Here is a 25,851-nt window from a genome sequence, read left to right as displayed (position 1 = left end):
TATGACAGAAATTGAAAACTCGCTTCAGGGAGTCACCTGCCCTTGCTTTGTGCCCTCTCTGTGATGCAGCAAATGAGACATTTCAAGTGACCTCGGGTGAAGGGTGCACCTGTGAATGCTCTGTTTCTGGGGCACTGAGAGTCTGACAGGTCAGCCAGCTGAGCCTACAGAATGCAGCACACACTAAAGCTGACACCCACTGCTTTGGAAGGAAAGAAAACTGCTGAGACAGAGCAAATGGAGAGATGGGATGCAGCACAGCTTGGAAAAGAATTCTAAACACAGTAGTATTTCTCTGCACTATTTGACTGCCCAGATAAAAATGAAGTGATTGTTGTTCACTTGTCCGCACCGTGACAAGTAAATGGTAAGTGATAAATACATCAATAACAGAAATGAGAAAATGAGAAGGGAGCTCTGTCTCAGTCCCCTTTCTGTCTGATCCCTTGGAGCTCTCACCTCGCCCTTGGCACTGCAGGTCTGACCCCAAAGGAGACCCCAGGCTGCAGCACAGGGTCACAACAAAAGGACAGAAGAATGACAGAGCCCCAGCAGTTCCTCACTCGGGATTTTCCAGGGGTGGATTGGGTGGGAAGAGCCAGCTTGGCCATTCCCTGCACCCAGCAGGGAATGCTCAGAGACATTCAGGTAACAGGAGAACACCAGTGGAAAAGAACCCATTAAAACATGAGGTAGATTTTGAGGTTTCTGTATATTGTATTCTCTTCAGATTTCCAAAGCAAACAGGTACACGGCGACATTGATTCCAGTACAGGTTTAAGCACATGCAACACTGGTGTCCTATCTGTACATTGGTTTCTAAGGCTGCCCAAGGACCTTTACATTGAAAGCGTACAAGAACTCACACACACGTGCACGGATTCCTCCTGGCATCAGTCCTGAGGAAAAAAACAACTGGAATTTTATTGGAGAAACCAAACTTCAGCACTGCAAGCGCATCAGGGAAATCCCCCCAGCTGTTCTGAACTGCTTCCTAACCTCAAAACTCACTTTTTTGTTTTTTTCACAATTTGGAGCTGAACAGGCTGTTGTTCATCAGGTTGTAGTGCCAGAAATGGTTCAAAACAGTCCAAGGTTTACAGTACTGGAGACAAAACCTATATTCCCATTAAAAACCATGCCGGATGCAAATGAAGTATCACATGGAGATGCTGACGTTCAAAACAGAAAACTGAGAAAACATAAGCACAGAGAGACCAGAAAACACATTAAAGACTTCTCATTCATGTATAATTAGTGTAATTATACAGTCAGCCTTTCTGTAAAATACTAAAGGCCTAAATACTCAGGCCAACCTAAATAACAACAATACAAAATTTTCTAAAACGGCTTCTTGTAGAAAGAATGACAGTAGTTGAAACTAAGTAAGTAAATAAATAAATAAATATTTTTAAAGGTCTGATATTGCTCTGAGACAGTGTCCATCAGGTTCCACTAGATGTCAGTGGCACAGAACCAGTTTGTGGCAGACTTAATGGCATCAAGTCCACTTGGTTTATTTATTTATCATCGTTACCTCGTCTGTGAAACACAGCCCATGTCAATTGTACCACCCACCCAGGATCTATGGCAGTGAACTGAACCCAAAATAACAGTCTCATCTCATTTCTTTTCCCCCTCTTGCTTGCCTGATTTGAATAGAAGACTTGAAATCAGGCTCACAATGCCAAAACTGTGGCGAGATAAGGTCTGAGTCACTGCAGCTCCTCAGCGTTTCCTAAAGCAGCGACACGGAGCTCACTCCAACCCCAGCACTCTCTGTTTGTCAGGTACTGAACACCTTGAAGATAAAGCTTTTTATGTGAAATACAGTGTAGCTGATCCAGGTGGAAAATTATAAGGCACGTACAATTTTTTTTGTTGTTTGTTTTTCTCTTTTTTTTTTTAAAAAAACCACACATTCTGAAGCGTTGTTACAATCGTGCTACTCTGGGTGGCCCAGCCAAGGACAGAGGGGATGAAAATCCACGAAATGCAGGAAAATACAGGAAAAAAAATACAGAAAAAAATACAGAAACCAAAGAATAAAGCAGAACACATTGATACAATGTACACAGTGACAGCAATGATCAACTCTTCTCATTTCTTTGGCCAACAAGCAGTGACAATTGCAAAGCATTCTTTGTTTTGCACTGGAAATACCTGACTTTATTTGGATACACAGATGTTTGCCACAATACTTGAAATAAGTTAATAAAAAAAAACAAACCCAAACAGGCTAGTTCTAGTTTATGTTTTTAACAAAACAAAGCTGCCAAGTAATTGTTGTTGGGAAATCATGAGAGAAATAATAACAGGGGGCTACAAAAATGATGAGCTGGAATGACAGCTGAGAAGAGATTCATAGTTAAGGAACGTATGAAACCAAATGGCAACGGTTCTAGGCATTTATTCCAATATCTTAGAAAATAAAAATAAAAAATACTCTTCATTGCATCACCATTTAAAGACAGAAAAACAAATCTTTAACTCAAGCCAAAAGAAGATGAGAATTGTTTCCTCGTTTTTTGTTTTCTTTTTGTTTGGTTTTTTTTTTTTTTTTTTTTTTTTTCCCATTTGCAGCCTTGTTTATTCACAGTACAAACAGAGCCCGCTGGTACAGATTTCAAAGTCACAAGATGCACAAAGTCGGACAAGGAGCTGTTCCCTCCTCCCCTCTGCACAGCTGCTCTGCCCCAGAGAAAACCCAGCCCCAGATGAAAATAAAATCCCTAAACCCCCACTTCTCAGTGCCTGCGAAATCGCAGAGCAGCAGCAGCACTGAAGCTCGGGACAAAGAACATTCCACACATTTAGGAATTCCACCTTAAGGCAAAAAAAAAAAAAAAAGTAAAATCAGGTAATGCGGTTTTCTACCTGTCCCCTTGAAAGTTTCCTGCTTTTCCAGATTTCAAGCGTGACGCCTGAAATTCAGTAAATGAACAGAACAACATCAGGCATAAGGAATGCTTTAACAAAAAAAAAAAAAAAAAGGAATAAAAAGGAAATGCTTTTCCCAACAATAAATCAATAAATTTCCCTTAGTTCTATCTACATTTTGTTAAAGCATTTTATGCATTTTCAATAACAAATTGCAAATATTTTTGGCAACTTTTTTTCTTTTTCTTTTTTAATAAAAATCCAGACAGTGTTCTCTGTTTGCAATCAGAACCACACCCTTAGTGCAATATTATATTTATTTCTTACAGTAATTTTGGTTGCCATACAAGAGTATTAAGGATTGGGGAAAAGTGCAAGTTACAGGAGCTTGATTTTTTTTTTTTAATCAGTCGAAATAAGAGGAATTAAAGCACAAAAATTACAGCAACATAGATAACGTGAACACAAGTTGTTACACAAACTATAGCGAGAAACATATTAGTATCTAGAAAAGAAAAGAAAAAATGTAATGGAAAAATTATCAATATTTGTGGCTCATACACATAATCATCGCCAGATCAACTGGGTAATGCTTTCTAAGAACTGAGAGGAAAAGAAAAAAAAAAATCACTATTTTTTTATTAACTTAAGTACCACAAATAATTAACTTCTTTGTGATATGTAAATTCTGTAAATCAACAGTCACATCTAGTCATTTTATAATATATGAATTAAACTTAAAATGTTCTCAGACACCTAGGGCAAGGAGTCTGTGCAGTTATACACAATTTACATCTTGTAAGATTTTGGTATTGTATACACAAATATTACAGAAACTAGGCATGTAAATGCAATTTATTTAAATTACAGTATATAAACAAAAGTTGATCCTAAAACCCAGAATATCATAGATCTCTAATGACTTTGTTTTTCACTATCAGAGTAGCATGAAAGAAATGGGTCTTCTCTCCTCCCCCCTGGTGAAAATACTCGGAGGCCACGGCGTTATCTGTTACTATTGCTTTCTTTTTTTTGTTTCAAACCACCCCTCAGAGCTGGAGACCGAACTCGACTTGGCAGAGGTGCATTCTGGTGCTCCAAGGAGGTCCCCTCAGGTCTCCTCACCTGTTTGCTTCACAGGACACAAGGTGAAAAATAAAACTATTCCCTTTCAGCTCTTTCATCTGCTCCTTTCCGCACCTGCCCTTGGAGTACCTGAAGAGATGCCCGAGCAGGAGCCACACCTGTGTGAGGAAGGGACGGTCCCACCCGGGAGCCACCGGGTGTGCCAGCCTCGCTCAGGGCAAGTTCAACCCACAGGAAGGTTGTGATCCAAAAAAAGCAGCTTTAAGAGTCAACTTCTACGGTTTTGTTTTTTTTTTTCTTTTACTACTGTATTTATTTCCTAACGTATTTCTGGCACGTGTTATAGAGGTAATAGCAACTGTACCCAAAGAAACAAACAAAAAAAAATTAAAAAAAAAAAGAGAGAGCATGGCATCAGTGGTTTATTTACTGAATTCTGTTGTATCACCAAATGGAAGACAAAAGATGGCTAAATTACCTTTTCTTTTTTTTTTTTTCTTTTTTTCACTTCTTAAAGTGTGTGATGGCCTCAAGTTGCCTGCATCGACCTATCTGAGTGGAACTGCCATTTTCTACACCTCCCATGGAAAAACTCAGCACTCCTCGACAGCAAAACAGCCTCAGTGCTTCGTTTTTATGTCAAGGTTCCTTGGAACTCCCCAAATACAAACAGAGCGCAGTAACAGATGTTAAGTCAAAAGATTTGCTGTTCCATAAAGGGGGCAGGAGGCTTAAATAAGTTGATTTTTATGAGTTTCCAATGCGTTGGTAACTGTAACCACTTTTGAAGAAATATTCATCCTCCTCTGTAGAAGTTCTAGCAAAGATAGAAAATATAACACAGCTCTGCTGGTTCAGATGCATCCAAATGAGGTTGATTTTAAAAAGGTCAAGACTTTATAATTATTCCACAGAAATAGTAGTAAACCACAAAAAGTTTTTTTTTCTTTTTTTTTTTTGTTTGTTTTTTTTTCTGTTTTTAACTTCCTAGCACTGAAGTGGCACAAAGGCTGCCCAGTAGACCAGCCACTTATTTTCTTAAAATATTGTGCTTATAAACTATCTGTACAACTATTTAAACTTGCAGTAAAGAAAGATATTTAAAATGCTAAACTTTATGTACTCATACTAGGGCTGTTGCAGACCTAATTAGACACTTGTTTGTGAGCAAAAAATAATCACAATAATAAAAAAATTAGAGATAGGCTGGACCATATCAAGGACCATATCAAGGAAAGAAAGTTCAGGTACCTTGCAAAATGTAAGGGAACCTGAAAGTTTGGTAGGGAGGCAGTTTAGCCATCCACACCCAATTTACCCACCTTGAACATCTTGAATATTCTGTCCAGAAAGTCCTACAAAACTCACAGATATTCAGAGGTGCTAATTACAAGGGGGAGTTCAAACATGCAGAGAGAGACTTGTTAACTTGAAAGTTGAAAAAAACCCAAAATTTAAAAAAAAAAAAACAACAAAGCCATGTAAAGCAGCCATGGGTGTTTCTCCCCTGCCAACAGAAGTTTCCCGGACAGTTCTGTCTGCCCCGCTCCCAGCCCTGGATGCTGGCAGGGTGCTCCCACCTCTCGTGCCAAGGAATGGGCTGGGGGCCAGTCCCAGCCCTGGGTCCTTGTCCAGAGCCAGTTCCTGCCAGCAGTGACAAAAGGAGAGCCTGGATCCCTCCCCAGCCCTCGCACCCCGAGACACTCGACAGCTCTTTCCAGCTTGGCATCACCTCTCTGCCTCCTCTCAAGGATCTGAAGCATTTCCATCCTAACAGGCTGAAATCCCTCTCTCTCTTCAGATCCTGGCACACTTCCCACTGACTTCAATGGGAACATTCATCTCTTTTCTCTTTCCTTCTCAGCCTGCTGTTCAAAATACCCAGGCACTTACCACTCACTGAATTAAGCAGCACCTCCCAGGGCTCAGCCTCTCTCAGTGTCTCACTGTCAAGTCCCAAAGCTGTGCCCGAAGTTTGTCCTGGCTCGTGGAGTTCATATTTTGACTCAGCATCAGCTGAGCTGGTTGAGAACTGGGGGGAGGTCTCAGGTTCAAACTAGCTTCACTTTGCTGTACCTCTAAGTGTGGTCCCTCCTCAGCCTTTACTCAACGTCTGCACCGTCCTACAGGCCACGTCAATGGAGTGTGCACTGCACTTGTTCTGCCACCTTGGAAGAGTGCTAAATACCACTGCAGAAATAAAGAAATACTAGGTAAAACAGAGCAAGGTTACCATTGGACTGACCCCAGCAGAACAACCAGCTTCACTGCCAACAGATCAGGGAGCTATGCCAGTAAAAAAAGAGGAATATGAACTCCGGTGCCTGCCTCAATATCCCTGCTACTGATAAAACTGGGTTTGAGTGGTAATGGAGCAACCTGTCCTCTTAAAATGAACCAAGGGCTGGGGAAGGCAGCCTGCTTGGAGTCTGAATGTCAAGAAGAGAATAAAATAAAATGCATTTTTTTTTTCTGTCAATAAAAGAAACCCTGAAATGTTTGCCATTTTAAAAGAAAATCATCACGCAATGCTCCCGGCCAAGGGCAGTATCAAGAGTTTTAAAGTTAACAATTGTCTCTCTCTCACATCTCCCCACAGCTTTAAAATAAAATGGCCCCACTTCTTTAGCATCTTTAGGTTTGTGTTTGGGCATGTAGCAGACAGTCTACATCTCCTGAGTACCAGGAATTCATCTGTTTTCCCCCTCCCCCCCAATTTTGCTGGCACTCGCAGACAGACAAGGCATTTGGGGTATGTCAGTACCAGCCCATCTCTAGTTATCAACAGAAGGTTGTGAGGCAAGATAGCTATTCTTATCTGTCCAGCAGCTGCTTCAAAGCTCTTTCTATGTTCATTCTGTGCCCAACTCTAGTCACTCCAAGGTCTATCAGATCTTCCTTCTGTAGATTTGGTAAATGTGTGCCATCTATTTCATTGTCCATAAATGTTTCTTTATGTTCACCTAAGTTTAGACTTTCCAACCAATCTGCCACATCTGGTTTAGTCCACAGGTGGACAGGCTTAGTTGTAAAAGGCTTATTTGAGATTGGCTGTTGTAATATGGAGGGAGAAGGAGACCTGCTGCGCCCTGTGGTCAAGCCAAATAAGTCCCCAGAAGGGGGCTGGCTGGGTAGGCTAAATACATCGGACAGAGTTGGAGAAGGAGATGAGGCTGAAGCAGAAGCAGTCAGAGGAGCAGGCAGGATGTCTTTATTAATCTCTGTTGGTGAAACCACAGGGCTGGGAGCGTGCCTCGCTCCTGAGGTCCTGCTGTCATAGTCTGGGGACCTGCTCTGCAGTGTGATCGGCTGGCTGGCTCCGGGTCGGACAGTGAAAGTGATTGTTGTACTTCGTGTACCTGAGACAGTACTCATGACTTCCGTGCTCCTGCAAGGGCAAACAGACAGGCACAGTTAGAGCTGCTGGCCACCAGCATGGCCCCACCAGCACGTGGTCATTACAGCATGGGAATCATCGAGGAGTTTCACATTTTAACCAAAAGTACAAAAACAGTATCATTTTCCCAGAAAACCAGCACTAATGGTAAGCCATTGTTAAGTTAAAGACAAATCATTTGCTGATGAGCAGTCCAGGAAAAAACACCTTCCAGAGCACACATTCTCTCCCTTTATAATATCTGTTCCCAAATTAACTCCTGGTTAAATGAGAAGTGCTGAGTGGAACAAGCACATGAGCATTTTGTACTCTCAGCAAAGCACAACCAGGAGTCAACCTTTCCTTTGCTACATGGAGGGTTGGAAACTTTCAGTTCTGGCTTTACAAACACTTGATATAGATACTTTCTACTAGATATAGATACCAAATAATAGATATAATACTTTCCCGTCTTGTAAATACAAGAAATTAAGGTTTTGTATTTACACCCATACACATAACATAGCCAATAATAGAAGTGGTGGAAAGTTTCAGGAGCACTGGATTTTGGATCTTTGGGCTTTCACTCAGTTAATTTTGCAGAATGTTTTTAATTTACAGAACAAGCTGCTCTTATTTCCCTTTCTATCCATGCTTTAAACATAAAAGAGTTCTTCTAAGGTGCCTAAAACAACTCAGTGTCTATTTCCTTCCACAGAGAAATTACACTCTGGCAGTTTCACCACAAAATTAAGGAGACAAAATTCTTTTTCCTGTGCATGACTGGAGGTGATGTAGCTGGGGTCAAGCTCTGCCTAAAGAAAATGAGTTTGAGATTAGGACTGAAGCAGGCATGAACCTCGCTGAGAGGCTCGCTCTGATGCCCAGCCTGACAGGGTGGGTGAAGGAACACGACCCTCTGTTTCTGCCTGCTGGCTACAGAAGCAAATTTAGAAGGTTTGGGTCTGTTCCTGGCATCAAAGGCTTGACCCCACAGCCCTCACTCCCATGGGAAGAGCCTGCTGGTCAGCATGCACACTTCAGGACGCTCCACAGAGCCCTTGCATGCCTGGAGCTCCAGGGTTCTTCACTTGAGAAACAACCTGCCAACTGGGAAAAGCTTCAGACAACTAATTTAAAGCACTTGCAGACCAAAGGACGGGTTTATTTATCCTGGGAGCAATGCCATGGAGTCCAGAGGACCATGTGGCTGATGCTGTACTGAGATTTGCAGTGCAGACCCTGACAGAAGCCCTCCGTCTCTGAGTTCTGTTTTTGAGTGCCACACTGTCCCCAGGCCTGGCCTGTCCTGCCTGGGCAGGACTGAGGATGCCTTGGGTGCATGATGTCAGATGGAAATGCTCGCATTAATCCAGCACAGCATTAACTCTGCACTGCTGTGCAGAAAAGAACTCAAGGAGATGAAGGAAAAGCAGGGTAATGGCAACATGGGGCAGTGCTACAAATGGGTTATTAATCCCTGTGTCCCCCAGTGCAGCCCTGAGCTGGAGACAGCGATTCCCTGGCTGGTGCTGCCTGTGGAGGGCCCTGAGAGTGTTCCCTGAGTCCCCCTGGGGCTCGGGCCCTTCACACCAGCCCAGAGCCCAGGGAGGTGCAGCTCTGCCACGCTCACAGCTCAGCAGGTCCCCTTCAAATAAAGCTCCCTGCCACGAGGAGAGCGCTGAGAATCACTTTTGGGAGAGCCCACATCTAATTCACACCAACATTCCCACTGATTTCCCACAGGCTGCTCCATGGACTTCAATGGGAACAGGGGGATCTCTTTGGAAGATTGGTACTTCACTTAAAACCCAGTAGGAGCAATGCTTCCAGCACTTATGGCTTTGTAATTTAACACAGAAAGGAAACACTTGGCAAGGTTTTGAGTGTTCCCTGTGATGTTTTTGGCACCTAATGGCTCTCATTGTCTTCCAAGGCTGGAGCTAAGCATTCTTATAAATAAAAAGTCTGTGGCAAGAGACTATTAAATTCTACTAACCAAGGGGAACAAGTTATTTCCACCTCCTTTACCTCAGCACTAGGAGTCTCACACTCATTACTAAGGCATGATATAATTTAAAACCAAAAAAGCCTTCTGTGAGAAAGACTGGGGTAGTGCTATCCTAGTGATGGCAAGAATGAGTTTTGTATAAATAGGGAAATGAATCCCTGATCTTTACCTGCAATCACCCTTCTACTTAACTTTCCTGTCTTGCAAATACTAGAAATTAGGGTTTTGTATTTGCACCCATTGTGGCAGGATCAAATGGATGATGAAAATACAGCTTCTTTTATTCCAGATGATGAAAGATAATTTTTACTGCTTGACTGACAGCTCCAGGCTCAGTGCTTTGCAACTCACTTTTGCTGCTTCTCCTTCAGACTGCTCCTCTTAAAGACTCCCTGCCCAGCCTTGCTCAGGAAATTAAATAAAGAATGTTAAGACAGAAGAAACAAACCCCCCAAAAGTAAACTCTGTGCTCTCATTTGAAGTATTCCTTGGCTGGTGTTCCCTAATTTTCTCAGCCCCATGGGCAGGAATAGCCAGGGTGAGCAAAGCATCCCAGGCATCCTGGTCCTTTGCTTCCTGTCAGCCTGGATCAAAGCATTGGCCTCACATGGCTGCAAGCAGCAGCAGGAGAACAGAGAGCGTCTTGCTTTTTCCAAGCCAGAGGTTCAGGGATGATGATTATTAAAACAAAACTCTGAGATAGTGATGAGATTTTTTTAGCTGATTGCAGGGGTTTCAACACCAACTCAGTTCAGAGCCATGTGAGTGCTCAGATCTCATGGCATGGGCACAGCCCTGGTGGAGCTCAGGGAAGTCTGCCAGGCTTTCAGTTCCATGCCTTTCACTCCAGGATTATTTTCCCATGTTCTTTTCCCCCTTTTCCACTTGCCCTATCAACTCCACTCTTTTGTGCTGCTCTGTAATTGTAATCAAAGGAAAAAAAAATATCTAAGTATATTTATGTAACTTCTATGCATCCTAAATTATTATTTATGACATCTCCCATGTGATCTGGGGTGCAGACACAGCCTTGAAACCATCATCTGTCTTGCATTTTATGGTTGGTTGGCAGCCTGGTCAATAAGGAGGGAGCAGGTTCCAGCTGGAGAGCAGGCAGGGTTTGTTTTGTTACAGGGTTTCTGGATCTTTAATCATTTTTAATCATAATTTCTTATGCCTTATTTGATCATCTGTTATCCTAAACATGTCAAATCCATATTAAACCTGCCAAACCCCAAACTTAATTTTAAAAAAAAGGTGAAAAGTCAGATAATTATTTTAAATAAATGTTGCTCTGTTAGAATCAGCATATGGTGGTAATTTATAAACATTTGCTGCTGTGAGCCTGCACTGATTGCAATGCCCATTATGTTGCTTCATATTAAAATCAAAATATATAACCTGTATGTCACAACCACATGGCCTCCAAGTACAAAAGCCATCAGCACAGCTTGTAGCCAAAAAATTCTTTTAAATTTTAAATTATATTTGCAAGATTCAAATTTATTGTTAACTTAATATCAGAGGCAAATCAGTGCAGCAGCTCCCATGGAAAAATAAAAACCCGATATGATTCTCAGCTCCTGGGAGCTGTTTTAGCCTAGAACTTTCCAGAACACTTGCTGGTTCTGACACAGCTTTTCCATTGTATCAAAGGAAAACACCTTAAAAACCAAGAGGAGTAACAAGTGAAGTCACTGTATAAGGGTGCTGCTGCAAGAAATTAAATTCTTACAGATCTTGGAGAATGCACAAATCCCAGAATTTGCCTTCACCTCTTAAATTTTTACTTTGTTGTCAGAGGCAATTTGCATGGCAGGAAAGCGAGGCAAGAATTGTGTGTTTTGGGGGCAGGTGAAGAGCAAGGGCTGACGTGCTGACTGGCAGGATGCCAAGCTCCTCACAAGGGCGTTATTTTATTCTGGGGAGAAGAATGGAGAGCTGCTCGGTGTCTGCTGAGTGAGGCACAGTCAGGGAGGTCTGTGGGAGTCTGTGCAGGAGCAGGAGCTTCCATGTGAAATGTCTGGAAAGCAGCAGGAAGGGGATGGTGCCAGGCCAGCAGGCCTCAGCCCTCTCTGCTTGGATAAATGCAAGTGAAAGGGAAGCTGGAAGGAGAACAGCAGGAATTCCACAGCTTTCGAGGACAAGATGACCACACAGGCTGGTTTGTCTTTACTTTTGGCCTCACACAGGTGTGTAAAACTGTATTAATCATCCCTCCCCACCCCTCCACCTCCCAAAATCTGGCAGAATCTGGCCATATCTGAAAAGTCCTGCCCCTTGTTTAGGTGCTCAGACACATTCAGGAATCTGGTCTTATGTGCTCATGTTACCAACACATTTTCTGAGAACTCCTCTGATGAGTGTGTCTTTTATTTCACCTTGAGATGACATCCTAGGTCCCATTTTAGGATGGCTACCATTTCTGGATTAGGATGATCTAATCCACACTGCACTGTGAGAAACACAGTCACCACCAAAGTCACTGAAATGCAATAACAATGGGTGAGCATCAGAAAGCAGCAGAATGTACAACACAGAATAGTCCATGCTTTATGGTTGGCACTTACTTCATGGCACTTCAGCATGGCCCTCCTCTGACAACAGCAGTCATGACAGCAAATAAAAATGACAAAATGGAATGACTGAAACACTGCAGAAATCACTGACAAAGCAAGCAATCCTGTGAAATTGGCTGGCAAACAGTTAACGATGTGAAATGAGTCTAATGGGAGAGCAGCAAGTGAAAAATCAAGGCACTTATGTTATCCTCTGCCAAACCCAGACATCCTTTACCATAAAACCAAGCACAGGACCACTCTCTGTAAAGGACTCACCACTAAATTCTGTTCTGCCTTACCTGCTTGTGGAAAAATAAAAGGAACTTCTTCAAATATTCATGAAAAAAACTAATTCATTGATGGCCAAAATCACTGGCCAGTTTCACTTTTAAAACTTGTTCTCCCAGCAAAGTGTAGGTTTATCTTCCTAGAGGACTCAATTCCACAGCATCCTCCATAACTCCCACATTTATCATGAGTATTTCCCACCACCAGCAGTCATGCCAACGTGCCCCAGAGGCCACGGGATTGTGCAAACACAGCTGGACAAACACAGAAAAACTGCAAGTGTCTCTCCCTCTGGCCAAGGCATGGATCATTTTGGTGTGGTGCTGGTGGAGAGCAGCCGGAGCTGCTGTTCATGATCCCTTATCAGTGCTCCAGAGGCACGAGGGAGGGAGGCTGCTGTGTTCCCTGGGGCTGAGCTGTGTGTCCCTGGCAGCCCCCAGGTTTATCCTGCCTCAGGCCCTGCTCCGAAAGTGAAAGCCCTGCTCTGCTTCTTTCATCATCTGCCCTGTTCTTTCATCAGCTCCTTATAAAAGCCAGGGGCCTCTCAAGTGGATTTACAGCACTGCTGCATTTATTGTGGTTGACATGTCCTGTCCTCCTCGCCTGCAGGAGGACATGGATAAACCACATTAAAACGTCTGTCACCACAACTGATGGCCATAATTCCTCAAAGTAAATGGTGGCCAAAACTGGGAGTGGGATCTGGAGCTCTCTTCCTGAACCTTGTGATCAAACCCTTTAATTACACTTCAGTTAATACAAAATAAACAAGGGCATCCTCTCACTTCTTCCTCTTTTCCCTTCTCCTGCTGGGCTCCTCTTTCCTATCCCACAGGCTGGCCACTACCACTGAGGATGGAGGAGCAGATGGTTTCCAGCCAAGCGTTTCCACACTCTATTTAAAAATCTTGAAGCTTGGTGTCTTCATAAGAACCATGGGAAAACTATAAATACACCATGGAAAATGATTGATAAACCAAGATGCAGAGAATAAAAGCAAGTTTAGGGTGGTTTCAATGCAATAATTCAGAAATGCTGTTCAGGACCATAGAATGATCTCTCCCTAATCCCCATTTATCAAAAACACACAAAGAAGGTGTTTTTATGGGTTACTGCAGCCAGACATTACCCCACTGTCTGTAGTTTAATTCACCCCTGTGCCACCCTAACAGGGCAATTGCCTTCAGTGAATCCCAGTTTTGCATCTACTGGCTGTGCAAAGAGAATTCCTAGTGGGATTTAGGATTCCAACCTGGCCCATAATTCCACGTATGGCCCCATAAGCAGATACATATTTTTAATTTCATCAGGCTGCCTGTGCTGCGAACACCGCCCAAGCGAGCCTGTGAATGCTGTTCCTATTTATAACCCTTCCCAATCCTTCTCCTTGGCTGAAGGACAGGAACAGGCCCACTTATTATCACTGCTCTGTTTGCAGAGCTAACAAGTTGTTCTTTAATTTAGCAGAATCCCTGATTTTTATGAGCCAAAATTCCTTGGTCCCTTTCTAATGCTACCTCACAGGGAAGGGCTGCAAGATCAACAATTGGTTGTCATAAGCTTTAGATTATTAGGGGGAAAAAATACCAAGGAACTCCAGGAATTTTACCTTTGAAATTTAAACATTAGCTTTTACACTTGAAATTTTCACAAGGTGGTATTCCTTGGTCATAATATTTGACAGCTTTGTAAAAAAACTGTGTCAGTCGTGCAGTTGGGCTAGAAAGGCTGTAATTTATTTAACTTTTAGAGAGATAAAACTGGAGTAAAAGCAGTGAAAAAAACCCAAGGGGCTTCTGATTCCACAAGTGAACATCACCACTTCCATCTCTCTGCCTTACCCTGGTTGAGATGAAAAGACTCTGCCTGCAGCACCTTTCCAAACACACTTCCAGAATCTGTAGATTGCTGGCTCTCTTCTGCTGTCTCCTGGATTATTATTTGCTTAAAAAATAAATCCTTTCCTGGTGGTTTTAGCAGCTTCAATCCAGCTCAAAATTAAGAAGCAATCACATCAGTGTGGAAAATGGCAGGAAACAAAACCCAGCCCTCTTGTCTCCTGCTCCCACTGGGAACGCTGTGGAGGTGTCATTTTCTCCCCCAGCCACAGGACAGCCAAGAGTTTTGCTGCTCTTTGCCACTGCCACCTTATCCCATTTATTCCCCTCACAGCTCTTCGGGCTCTGCTACATCCCAGATCCTCTCTGCAGCTTGCAAAGAGGAGTGTTTGTGTTTACTTTTCAGGGAAGAAGCAGGATTTCAGCCCCACTGAAATAATGCTTTGGGTGGTGTTCCCCCACCACAGTTGAGCCTCTATGTTCCATAATGAAGATGCAGTAATTTGCCTAAGCTGAGTTTGGAAAATTAAAAAACCTCAAGGGCAGAAAAAAACCCAACATAAATTTGTAACACTAAGTCAGGTCTTCCTCTAAAAGGTAACATATGGGGCTACTTCTGCTTACATAACAGTTTGCTTTTCTCTAGTGAAGTGCTATAGTTTTTCAAGTTTTCCCCACCCTTTATACCTTTAAAAATGTATTTTCACAGAAAAAAAAAATTCAATTTACTTCTATTCTTCATTTTGCTCTCAGTAATGGGAGTTCTTTTATATATTTACAGTGCATTGTAGTCCGTAGCCTTGGTTATTTTCTAATAAAATAGGGATGCTAAAGATCTCCACTGTAACCTGGAAATACCTTTCAGTTTAAAAATAAAAGCTGATAAATAATGTTATGCACATGAAGCTACAGACAACATGTTCACGGGGCTTAACAAGAAACGTGATCAGCATCTAGCAAAAATAATGTGGTTTTTCTTCATGTCTGAAGGCTTTTCCTGCAGACCCAACTCAATTTCTTCTCTGTTTAGTCAAGTGCCACTGAGAGGAATTCCAGAATTTCTGTGTTTTATTGCCATTTCTCAATTCTAAAAATTGAATTCCCTCACCATCACCAGTTTGATGACTTCCATCCTGCAGGAAATAATATCTAACTGTGTGATGCCAAGGCTGTGGATCACACTGTTTTCTGAATGAGCAATCTTTGCAATCAGCAGAGACACCTTGCCTTAAAAACAAATTATCTTCATGCTTGCAAAGTACATCAGCTTTCCAAAGCTGATGCTATTTATTAACCACCAGAATAATTCTAATAACATTTATTTAGGTGGCACCTTTTTAAAAAAATCTAAGCCAGCATGGTGGTTTTGCAAGAAGAAATACCTCAGTCTCCTAATGAAACATACAAAATTAGCTTTCTATTTTTAATAATTGTGGATTTCAGGATATTATGTCCACATTCCATACAGATGTGGTTTAGTAATAACATGGACAGTGCAAAGTGATTTTTAATGAGCAATTCTCTGAAATACTTTATGATTAAGTAGATTAGGAGAGGTCTCTCAGTATGAATCAAATGAGACCACACAGTGAATGCAAAGCAACCCTTGGCAAAAACACTTTTTACCTGTTTGAAGCCAAAACACCTCATGGGACTGAGGAAAAATTAAATTATCACCCCATTTTAAAAGGGAAGAAACTAAAGAGAAAAAAAATTAAAGAGAGAAAAAAAATTAAAGAGAAATCTAAGAAATTCACATCAAAACAACAGAAAGATATGTGCAAACCTTGAAGTTGAAGGTTGAGAAAGCTCTCGTCCTACCATGTAGGCAACACAAATGTTGACAGTGTAAGAAATCCTTGTTTGACACAGATTATTCGTTAAGCAAATACAGACAACACTCTTCTTTTATCTATGTGATTTACAGGAGAAGTTAGAAAAGAGATGGCAAAAAAAAAAAAAGAAAAAGAATAAGATCAAGCCTTTTTGGAAAATGATTTGGTTAATTACTTTTACCTTGTACTGAGACTCGCAGTTTTCGTTCCAGTTGGCGACTCCAATCCCTCCCCTGGCTTTGAGGATTTCTCTCTGTTCATTTGCTGGAGTATTGAGTTCAATTCACTAATGACATTAGCCTTGGGGCCTGAGAGAATTGGGCTTTTCACCTCCGGCACGTCCCCCCAAAGCTTGGATGTCCTTTGGGGGACAGCTTTCGCCAGGTTGGGCTGGGCACTGATGGGAGGCGGGGGCGGAGCGGGAGGAGGGATCACAAAGCTGTCTACAGTTTCCTCGATCAGCGCGTCCTTGTAAAGTGCATTGCTTTTGTTGATTATGGGCTTCATTTTTGGCTTAGGAGGTACTGGGGGTTTGTCCACCAGAAATGTTTGCCCATCTGCATAGACTGTACAAGTATCCACGTTCTCCCCCCCTTCCGAGGATAAGGTAGAGATGCTGGACACCGTTGAGATAGTGCTGGTTGTCTCTAGGTGATGGTCACTGCTGCTCCGACTGTCGACCTCCTCGATGCCAGAGTCGGCGACGTTGTCGAAGCTGTCGGGGGGTGGCAGGAAGGATGCAGGCAAACAGTTTGAGAGACCCGCTTGCTTTTTGCCGTCCAAGGAGTTTGCTGGCTGGCTGGGCGAAGGGGTGCCGTTCTTCCTCTGCGCCATCAGGTCTGTCAGCGCCGAGCCGGGCACCGCGCGGTCATCGGGGATGTCGAAGCTGTTAGCAAACTCCAAGGGTGGGGGCAGCGGCTCAGTGAACAGGAACTCCTCGTCGATGTCCACCGAGGCCAGGGGCGGCGGGGGGATGCGGAAAGGCAGGATGACAGGGTCGTCCACAGAGCTGGCGGCCACGATGGTTTTGCAGGGAGAAGCTGGGGCCTCGGGCGCGGCAGGGACGCTCAGCTCGCTCTCCGCTTCCTCGCTGCCCTCTGGCCTCTCTGGTGGGGAATTCTCAGGGCTCGGCTCCATCTCAGCTCCCTTTTCCTCCTCATCCTCGGGCATATCATCTGACTTCGCCGTATCCACTGTGTGCACCATCAACAAGCCAGCTGATTTTTGCTGCGAGGTATCCACGATGTTTATCAACATGTTCTTCTTCTCCTCAGCTTTCTTTTCTTTCCCTGCATCCATCTCGTACTTGTTCTCAGTCTCCTGCCGTCTCAACAGGCCACGGGTATTTTGCCTGGTGACAGTGGCAGTAACAGGAAAAGTCGTTTCCATGTTGGGTCTCAGCTTGGTGTCGATGTAAAGCGGTTTGTTAAGGTCGGTTTTGACTGCGTCCCCTTTGCCTGGAATCTGCTGTGTCTGCTCTTTCATGGCTCTGTCCCTGGCAGAGAGTGCGAGGGCAAGTGGAGAGTTTGGATCCAACAGCTTCCCTGTGACGGGGTGGACATAGCTATCTGAGCCGGGAGCACTCGTGGGCTTGGCTGCCCCCATGCTGTTGTCAGTGCCTTTCGTTTTGGACGGAGCATTCAGTGTCCTTGAGTCGCTCTGGCTGCTGGGCTCGCTGCTGTTAAAAAGGTTTTCGGGGGGCTCCCTGGGGGTGGGGATCGGAGATGGCGACATGAGCTGTCTGAAACCATCCTCGCCGCTGAACATCGCCTCCTCGGTGAACTTGGACTGCCTCATCCGTGGTGTCGGTGGGGTCAATCCAACGTCCTCATCTCCCAGGTCTGTGGAGAGGAAGGCTGGGGAATTGCGCCTCGCCTCCAGCCTCTTTTCCCTGTCCCTCACGGCCCCTGCGATGGCTGCTGCGAACGGGCTGCTGACTCCCAGGCTGTCGTCAGGCCGGAGCTGTCCGGGCTGCTCCGAAGACTGGGGATCGATCTCCATGCTGCTCCCTTGGCTGCTTTTCCCGCTGCTGCTGGTGGATGGCTCTTTGACGATGATGGTTGGGATTGGAATAGAGCAGGTCTTTTCTGGACTGTCCTCCACGTTGGATTGTTTCACCAGCATCCCCTTCCTCCTGGCTGGCTTGGCCGGCACGTAAACGGCTTTGCTGGCGATCTTCCCCACCTCGGAATAGGGGTTTTCCGGCATCTGGCCCCTCTTGCTCCTGAAAGTGGCCTGAGCTGCGGCACTCCGGTTGTACAGGTCTTCCGAGTCCAGGGAGTACCGGTCCAGCTCCCGCCGGTAATAGATCCCTTTGTCCCTGATCATCGTCCCCACGCTCTCGGGCCGAACCAAAGAGATTTTTGCACCTGAATTCTGATTAAATGGAGGTTTGATCGTTCCGTAGCTCCGGGAGGTCAGGGATTTGGGGGAGTTGTACAGAGAGGGGGAAGGTGGCGGTGGTGAGGGAGGTAAGGACTGTGGTGGCGGTGGGATATCTTCAGAGGTGTCAGGCATGGAAAGACTCCTGGTAAACTTCAGCATAGGAGGGGCCAGAAACTGCCGCTCTTCCTCTGTTATTCCTGAAAAATCAGAGAGTGCTTTTAAAACACTGCCACATCCACCAGGATCCCTCACAATTTCTCCATCCAACCCAAAATTCCAGGGTGCATTCCCCATGCAAAATTCCAAAAGAGGCCTTTAGGTTGATTCCCATCATAATCATTCTTTCCTGTTGGACATCCCAGGTGCCAGAATTGAAAGGGATGTTATGGAATTTTAATTAAACTGATGCATAACCAAATGTTTGGGGTTTTTGTATCATTAAGGTGGCTGTAGAAAAGCACATTTTCTTTGAAAACTATTGAACAGGGAAGATATTCTGTGCAGAGGAGCTGCTTCTGCCTTGCTCCAGTACTCTACAATGCATATAATAGAACAACTCAGAAACTTAATGAATTTTTAAATGCAATTGAAATTTAGCAAGGGGACTGTGAAGATCCTATTGGGAAAAAATCCCATCATGTTGCATTTCAAAAGATGACATTATATGGCTTTTAACATAAATAAACTGGGTAATACTGGGATAGTTTGGATGCTAATTTTACATCAGCATAGTGCATTTCTAAATTGATAAAAGTCACTGCTAAAATTACTAACAAGAACAAAGAAAGCCAAATTTGATCTGCTCTTTCTTTCTTTGTTGTAAAAACATCTATTGCCATCATTTCACATGAAAGAAAAGGTGAATTTTAGTCCATTTGATCAACAGGACGTCTTTGTAAACTACACAGCATTACAATGCTTTCACCTCAATAACAAGGGGAAAAAAAGGATCATATTTTGCCCAAACATTTTGCAAAAGGCTTGTACTGATGGTTTTTTTTTTTTTTTGGTCCTGGTTAGAGGGAACATTCTAAAGAAAATAACCAAATTGTAATTCCATACTTGCCAAATGTGGAAATCATATCACCTTACACACAAACCTCTTTTCTCATGAGCTTTGTATAAAGATTAAACAGCAACTCACTGGGGCAAAGATGTTGGAGGAACACACTTTAGGAAAGAACCAAAGTTACTAAAAGTATGCCATTAATGAAAAAAACCATACAAGAGAGGCATTTTACCTATAGATTTTTGTCTTCTCATTGTACCCCGAGGTATACCCAGAAAAGGACCTTGAGGGCTCCCTGGGACAGTGGGTGTCATCACAGCAATACCCTGTCTCTCATACATGGACTACAAAAGAGCAAACAGAAACCCCAACAGCATTAAAGCATGAAACTCTCTCATGTAGGAATAATGCCTCACCCATTACCACCTTCACTGAGAATTCTTATGGAAAAGAATTAATCTGGGGTTATTTCTGGGGAGGAGGTGGAGAGAAAGGGAAGGCTGGGCGTTGTTTAGACACTCATGAAAGGACAGCAGCTGTAAATGAAGTGTGTTGATATTATTTACAAGGCAACAGCTTAAGGTGCGTTATGGAAAAGTATGTCCAAAATGCAACAAAACCATATTTTATTTTTTTTTTACCTGTAAAGTTTTGTGAGATTAAATTCTGCACTTGAATGATGCAATTTCAGAGTTCTGGCATTTAATTTTTAGTATGTGCTATAGTATTAATGTCAGTTATTCCCTTACAAAGCATTGGGCATTAATTAATCAAGGAATTAGATACATAAGTAGGAATAAAGCAGTGCTTCGTGGCTCCCACTCACATTCATATCTGAAGGAAAACATCTACTAGAAGGCCGCTGTTTTATAGTTGCCACTCTGGAGTCCACAGTTGCATTGTCTGCAATTCTTGATGGCTTGGAAACTGGCACTATTTCATCCACCTTATCTGTAATATAAAAGCATTCAGTAAAATAAATATCACTTGTTCAAAGAACTGGAAAAGTTAAGTATTGCAAGGTCAAAGGAAGAGATTTACTTTTCAAAAAAATGCAAAGAAAAAGTTTTTTTGGCATTTTAACAAGGCAACGCTTGAGCATCATAAGTCGTGCAAGCCGAGCACTTTTTATTGCTGCTACATAACATGCATGCTTTAGTTTTAAGCCTGCATGCATTTAATGTTTACTTAGTGTGACTCGAAAAACAATCCTCTTCTTCAAACCTTCAAAATGTGAAGGGAGAATATCTATATAGAAATGGAAAGAAGACCTTTAGAAATAGTGAATCCGTAGAGCACTGTTTCAAATAGAGATAAGCAGACTGTACTTAGTCATCAGAATTTTCAGTGATATTTTGGACAATAACAAGTACTCCAGAAGTGCTCTTTCATGCCTATGCTCCTTAAATAAAACATCCTGATTTGTTCACACTCTTGGACTTGTAGGCTAGCACTGCTAACTGAATCCTTTGTTTAAATTAAACTTTTATATGCATTTCTGTTGCTTTGGTTTTTTAAAAATTTCTTTTAATAACTGGACAGTTTGGGAATGCATTTAGTCATGGTCAGAAGCAGACCAAAAATAGGCAAAGTCCAAATCTGAATGAGAACTTCAACATTTGGATTTGGGACTCTGATCTACTGCATGATGTGATGGTAAAATACAGGGATAAGTTTAATCAGGATATTCCAAAGCTGAGTGCTGGTGTTAGCCCCGTCTCCAACTTTGGTCACAAACAAGGTTCATCAGCATTAAATACAAAATGCTACTCCCTCACATGGAAGACCTTGAAGTACAGTATAATCCACTAATTATTTCCTGACAATTCCTTTGTTTGCCCCTTCTACTGCTATGAAACCAAGGCACAAAGAAATTAAATCACTAGCCCAAGTCACCAGGAGAGCCTGAGTCTGGAATCTCTACTAGAATCCAAACTGGAATCACACCAACACCTTTCCTTGCTACCTTCCACTGCATTTGCTTGCCTGCATCATGTTAATTTAGTGTCTTTTCCTTTGAAGTTTCACCAAACTAGGATTAGTTTCATAACCTGTGGCATGTCTGTGAGTGGAACACCTGAGCCAGGCTCCTAGGCTTCCACAACACGAGTCAGAGCAATGCTACTTTTCAGCAATTAGCTCCATCTCCCAGTTAATTGATTATTTGTCAAACAAGGATAGTTACTTCATTAGGATACTGCAGACTTGAAAAAGGGTCACCCAGGGTTTTGGTGACCTAGAGCTGATGTTACTACCCCAAGTATTGTATTTAGGGATTTAAATTTTACCTCTCACTGGAGAGCAGCGCACTCAGAACCCTGGATATTGATATGGATGGGAATAAGGCAGGAGGAAAAGAGCTTTTGATCCCTCTAAACAGTAGATCTGGCTGATGCAAGGATGATATTTTAAACAGGAGAAGAAGAGAGGGAAGAACTTTTAGCCTTCGGGTTAGGAAGAAGGTTGTCCTAGAAGTGGGTATTTCAGTGTCACAATGGGTCAGGGAGCAGGCAGGAAAGGAAAGGCTGAGCAGCACCAGTAGGCTGAACACTGCTGAGAACTGTCTCACAAGAGTAGTGTTGCTGTTTCTTTGCAGCTGAAGTTAGCATTCAGGTCTTTTCATTGGTCTGCTTTTTTTTTTTTTTTTTTTTTTTTTTGTGGGGTTTAAATCATCCAGTGGAAGGAGAAAAGGAAAAAAATTCTTAAAATTGTCACATGTATCAGAAATAAAAAACCAAGTTTGTGTCACATTTCATAAGGCTTTTCATAAGGGGATCTATCACCAAGAGCTTCAACTGGGCAGAGATTTCCTCTTAAGGCTCTCCCACCCTTGTTCTCATCCCAGAAGCCAAACAACTAATCTTTGGGATACAGAAAGAAGGAAGCCTTGGAAATTGAAGCACTCAAAATCTGCACATGAGAAATAGAAATACACCACGTAAGAAGTGATCCCCTTTATTTTGAACAGACACATGTAGCCAGATACCCATTCAGACAACAAAAAGCTACAGGGAAAAAGTGATGAGGCCATGACAGACATTTGGAAAAGCATGAAAATTTTTGTTGGGGATGAAACATATATACCCTCCAACTGCACTGATTTTGCTAGACAATCCTAGAAGTCAGATTCTAATTTTGGATCTGACCAAAATATCAGTTGGTACCCATTCTTAAAACCATGAGGAAAAAAAAAACCTGTTTTTTTTGTGAGTTTATTGCAGGTTTCTTGTATGTAGAGAGGTTTTCAGTCCTTCTCACCCTATGGCTGCTCCCATTTGCCACATTTAGCCAAAGCATCCATAAATGGGAGAGGAGGGTGGGTTAAAGCTTGAGCTGCTTTGCAAGGAACCCTTTAGGGCTTCCTCGTGTGGCACTTCCAACGGCAGCACTGCACAGCTTTCTCTTGCTCTACTGCCTTTGGAACAGAAAGCAAAGGTAGAGTGGAACTTGTAATGTTGGAGCTACTACAACAAAAAATGTGAGGCCACAGAAGCAGCCACCACGTGGAGACTGATCCTAAATGGCGGCAGCTACATGGCGGGTCCTGTGGGAAATGTCAAAATCTGAACGCCTGGCCACAACTGCCCAATCCTGCTGGAGTGAAAGCACGACATGAAACAAAAACATCCTCACTGCCCTACCAAACGTGCTCTTCAGGCCGAGGAAATGGACTGGCTGAACCACAGCTAGCCTCACTCAGAGTCACCCCCGAGAAAGAAGACGTGGTGGGCCAAACCTCCACTTGCCTGTGCCTCAACAGCACCAGAGAACAAACCCCTCCTGCATCCGAACCACACATTCCAAATGTACTCCCTACTGGAATAATTTGTCAGGCTCATTAATTAGCTCTCCTCCCAGTCTCCTTGTGAGCTCAAATACTCTACAGCATGCATTTCTCATACCAACAAAAGGGGACGCTCACAAGCTCATGTTGGAAATTCTCTGAGGATAACTTTACAAATAACCCTGACAAAAGACAGAGAAGAAAGTCACAAAACTGATGCAAAAATTGGCACCTGCTGTGAGGTGTGTAGACAGTGTGGCCCAAAGAAGCCTGCCTCCAATGGGATTTTTTAAAGGAATGCAGCTGGATGAAGGTCAAAAGGAAGGAAAGTGGGAAAAGCCTGCACTGGAGGTTGGCCATGCAAGCTGCATTTCCTCCTTGAACCAGTTGTTAAGCAGAGTACAGCCACAAGCACACACGCACACACACTTTTACAGGAGAAGTTTGTGGCTGGCTGGTAGAGTAACAAACTCTGATCTGCTTTGCCCTGAATAACCTCTGCCTCACTGGAAGACAGGGAAGAAGAGTCTATGTCTCACCGGCCAAAGAGCATGGCTCGGTTGTAGTCACAGAAGAGGATTTTTAAGCCTACGATTATTCCCTGGCATTTTCCATAGAAACTGTTCTGCACCTTCCTGAGAAGTTGCAACGGCGTGTTGAGAGTCAAACACAGGAGCCATGCTACACCTGTGAGAACCTGTCCCCACTGCTCCAGGGCCTCCTGAGAGCAGCATCCTTCCAGAGAACTGTCAGGGATACCACATGTAAAAGCCAGTCTGATGCCTCTGCATGCATATAGCAATTGAAGTGCCACTATATTAAATTCCCCCGAGAGAGGCAGCACCAACAGATATAAAGTAATTTATTGCCAAAGTGCATTTCCATCTGCCCTGTTGGGTTACCAATGGGACCCATGCCCTGCTCAGGGTGCCAGCCCTCAGGAAATTGGATGGCCTAAAGGCACAGAAAGTAGTTGTGTTTTATCAAGATGCAGGTCTCGTCTCTGATGAAAAGCTCTTAATCACAGACAGAGTAGCACAGTACCCAACAGCATGTCATGACTTTTACATTCTCAAGAGCTCTGGCTGCTAGGCAAGTTGCTTTTTTCTTTTTTTTTTTTTCTTTTTCTTTAATAATTATTATCTGTGATAATTACAGGGGACAGTCTCCTCCTAATAGATTTGTTGCAGGAGATGGCTCTTATCCCCATGGAACACATTGCTTAGTGACTCCTGTTCCGAATACCCAGACTCTCTCAGAGGAAAAAGTATAATGCTGCCCATCAAGCCACCAGATCCATCATCAAATGAACTTTGAAAACGAGAGTCAGGTGCCCAGATAGATCTGGTGGCACATCACTACACAGCCCCCAAAAAGAGAAATATGAGGTATGATCCTGGCAACATTACTTATTGTACAACATAGCCAAGACACGTGGATTAGCTCCACCGAGGGTCTTAGGAAGTGAGCTGGTGAGACCCACAGAGGATAAGAATGGTCATGATCCAGTACAGGCTATACCCCAACACCTCAGGCTGGCATGCCAGAAACACCAGGCAAAGACTGATCGAACACAGTTTGGGAGGCGAGTATTGCCAAGACCTCTATACTTACCACCAAGTCCCGCGTGCTTGCTCAGAGGGGGTGGGATAATGGAGAAAGAAAACTCAAAAAACAGCTGCCTCAAGAAATGACTTGTATTTGTAAGAAAAGCAATGAATGCCTGGCACAGAGTAAAAAAATGCTTGTATGAAGTTAAAGTGAAAGAACAGAGGCAAATGTTCTTCAAATACCAGCAGCACACATCGTTAACAGTGCAAATATAAACTACAAAATGTTAGACTAATCTAGTCAGCCAGAATACAATGTTAGCCAATGTAGGAAATGGTTGAACTCTGCCACCGATGGCCTTATGGCTAAGAATTAAAAGGACAGGCACATTAAAAAAAACCTCTAAAAATCCTATGGAGTGGTTATTTTTTCTTCCCTCCCCCTTTTGCCTGGCGTGGAGGCATGGGCAGCGAGGCCCTCTCGGTTATGGCTCTCTGCAGCCGGCCACTGCGACAAGGCAGGGTGGCCTGCGGCGGGTCGCGAGAGTCGCTCGTCCCTTCGGCCCCTGGTAAGCACACAGTGGAGGATGCCACTGCGTCCTCACCAGTCCATGTCGAGGCACACGTCAACTCGACATGGGGGGTGGCTCTTTGGGAGATGCGCGTTTCGAGGACCTGCGTCCTCGGCTGCTTGAGGAAAGCTAAAATCTCTGACAGGTAGTTATGAATGGCTCTTGTGGAGGTAGCCACAATGCCCAGCTGCAGCTCCATACGGCCCATGGACTGGGACATGAGACCCATGGACTGTGCATGCTCCCTCTTGATATTTTCCAGCAGCTGCACAATCCTACTGTTGGTTTCCATCAACAGCTTCTCTCCCTCTGTTAGCTGGGGCTGCCCTCTCCAACCCCGATCCCTAGGGACAGGCTCAACACCGCAGCGCTCTTCATTCATCTCATTTCCCTCCTCCTCAGGAGAGTCACTTTCAAACTGAGGAGTCCTACTGAGTGACTGATCCCCGGGAGACTGTATGTCCATGGTGCACTCTGGAGTCCGCGCCGGCGTTTGAAATCCCTCAAAATCCTCCCCAACGTTGCTGTGCGTTTCAGACGAGGACAGCGGCCACTGCCAGCTCTCTGTGGTCCTGGCTGGCGAGTCTTCGTCAGAGGCAGGCACCGAGGATTCCTGTTCTTCGGCCGGCGTGGACAGCGAGCTCCCTCGGTGATGGCTGGCTTGCCCCGAGGATCC

General features: G+C 43.7%; 1 protein-coding gene across 4 annotated transcripts in view; it reads right to left on the bottom strand.

Moving 5' to 3' along the window:
• Nucleotides 1-693: 693 nt before the first annotated feature.
• SHANK2 (SH3 and multiple ankyrin repeat domains 2) overlaps nt 694-25,851 on the bottom strand; it is a 280,376-nt gene continuing 255,218 nt past the window's right edge. For 2 of the 4 annotated variants that reach the window (XM_064715490.1, XM_064715492.1), the window contains 5 exons: nt 20,458-20,517; nt 20,096-20,220; nt 19,502-19,613; nt 16,057-18,457; nt 694-7,354 (listed from right to left, as the gene is read on the bottom strand). In XM_064715490.1, the coding sequence (XP_064571560.1) occupies nt 6,781-7,354; nt 16,057-18,457; nt 19,502-19,613; nt 20,096-20,220; nt 20,458-20,517 (3,272 nt within the window). In that variant the 3' untranslated portion in view covers nt 694-6,780. The remainder of the gene's footprint in view (nt 7,355-16,056; nt 18,458-19,501; nt 19,614-20,095; nt 20,221-20,457; nt 20,518-25,851) is intronic. The other 2 variants (XM_064715491.1, XM_064715493.1) reach the window with 1 other exon arrangement.

The sequence above is a fragment of the Zonotrichia leucophrys genome, chromosome 5 (assembly GCF_028769735.1).
Source record: "Zonotrichia leucophrys gambelii isolate GWCS_2022_RI chromosome 5, RI_Zleu_2.0, whole genome shotgun sequence".
NCBI lineage: Eukaryota > Metazoa > Chordata > Aves > Passeriformes > Passerellidae > Zonotrichia > Zonotrichia leucophrys.
The sequence above is the reverse complement of the archived record's forward strand: the minus strand, read 5'-3'. Positions and strand labels throughout refer to the sequence as shown.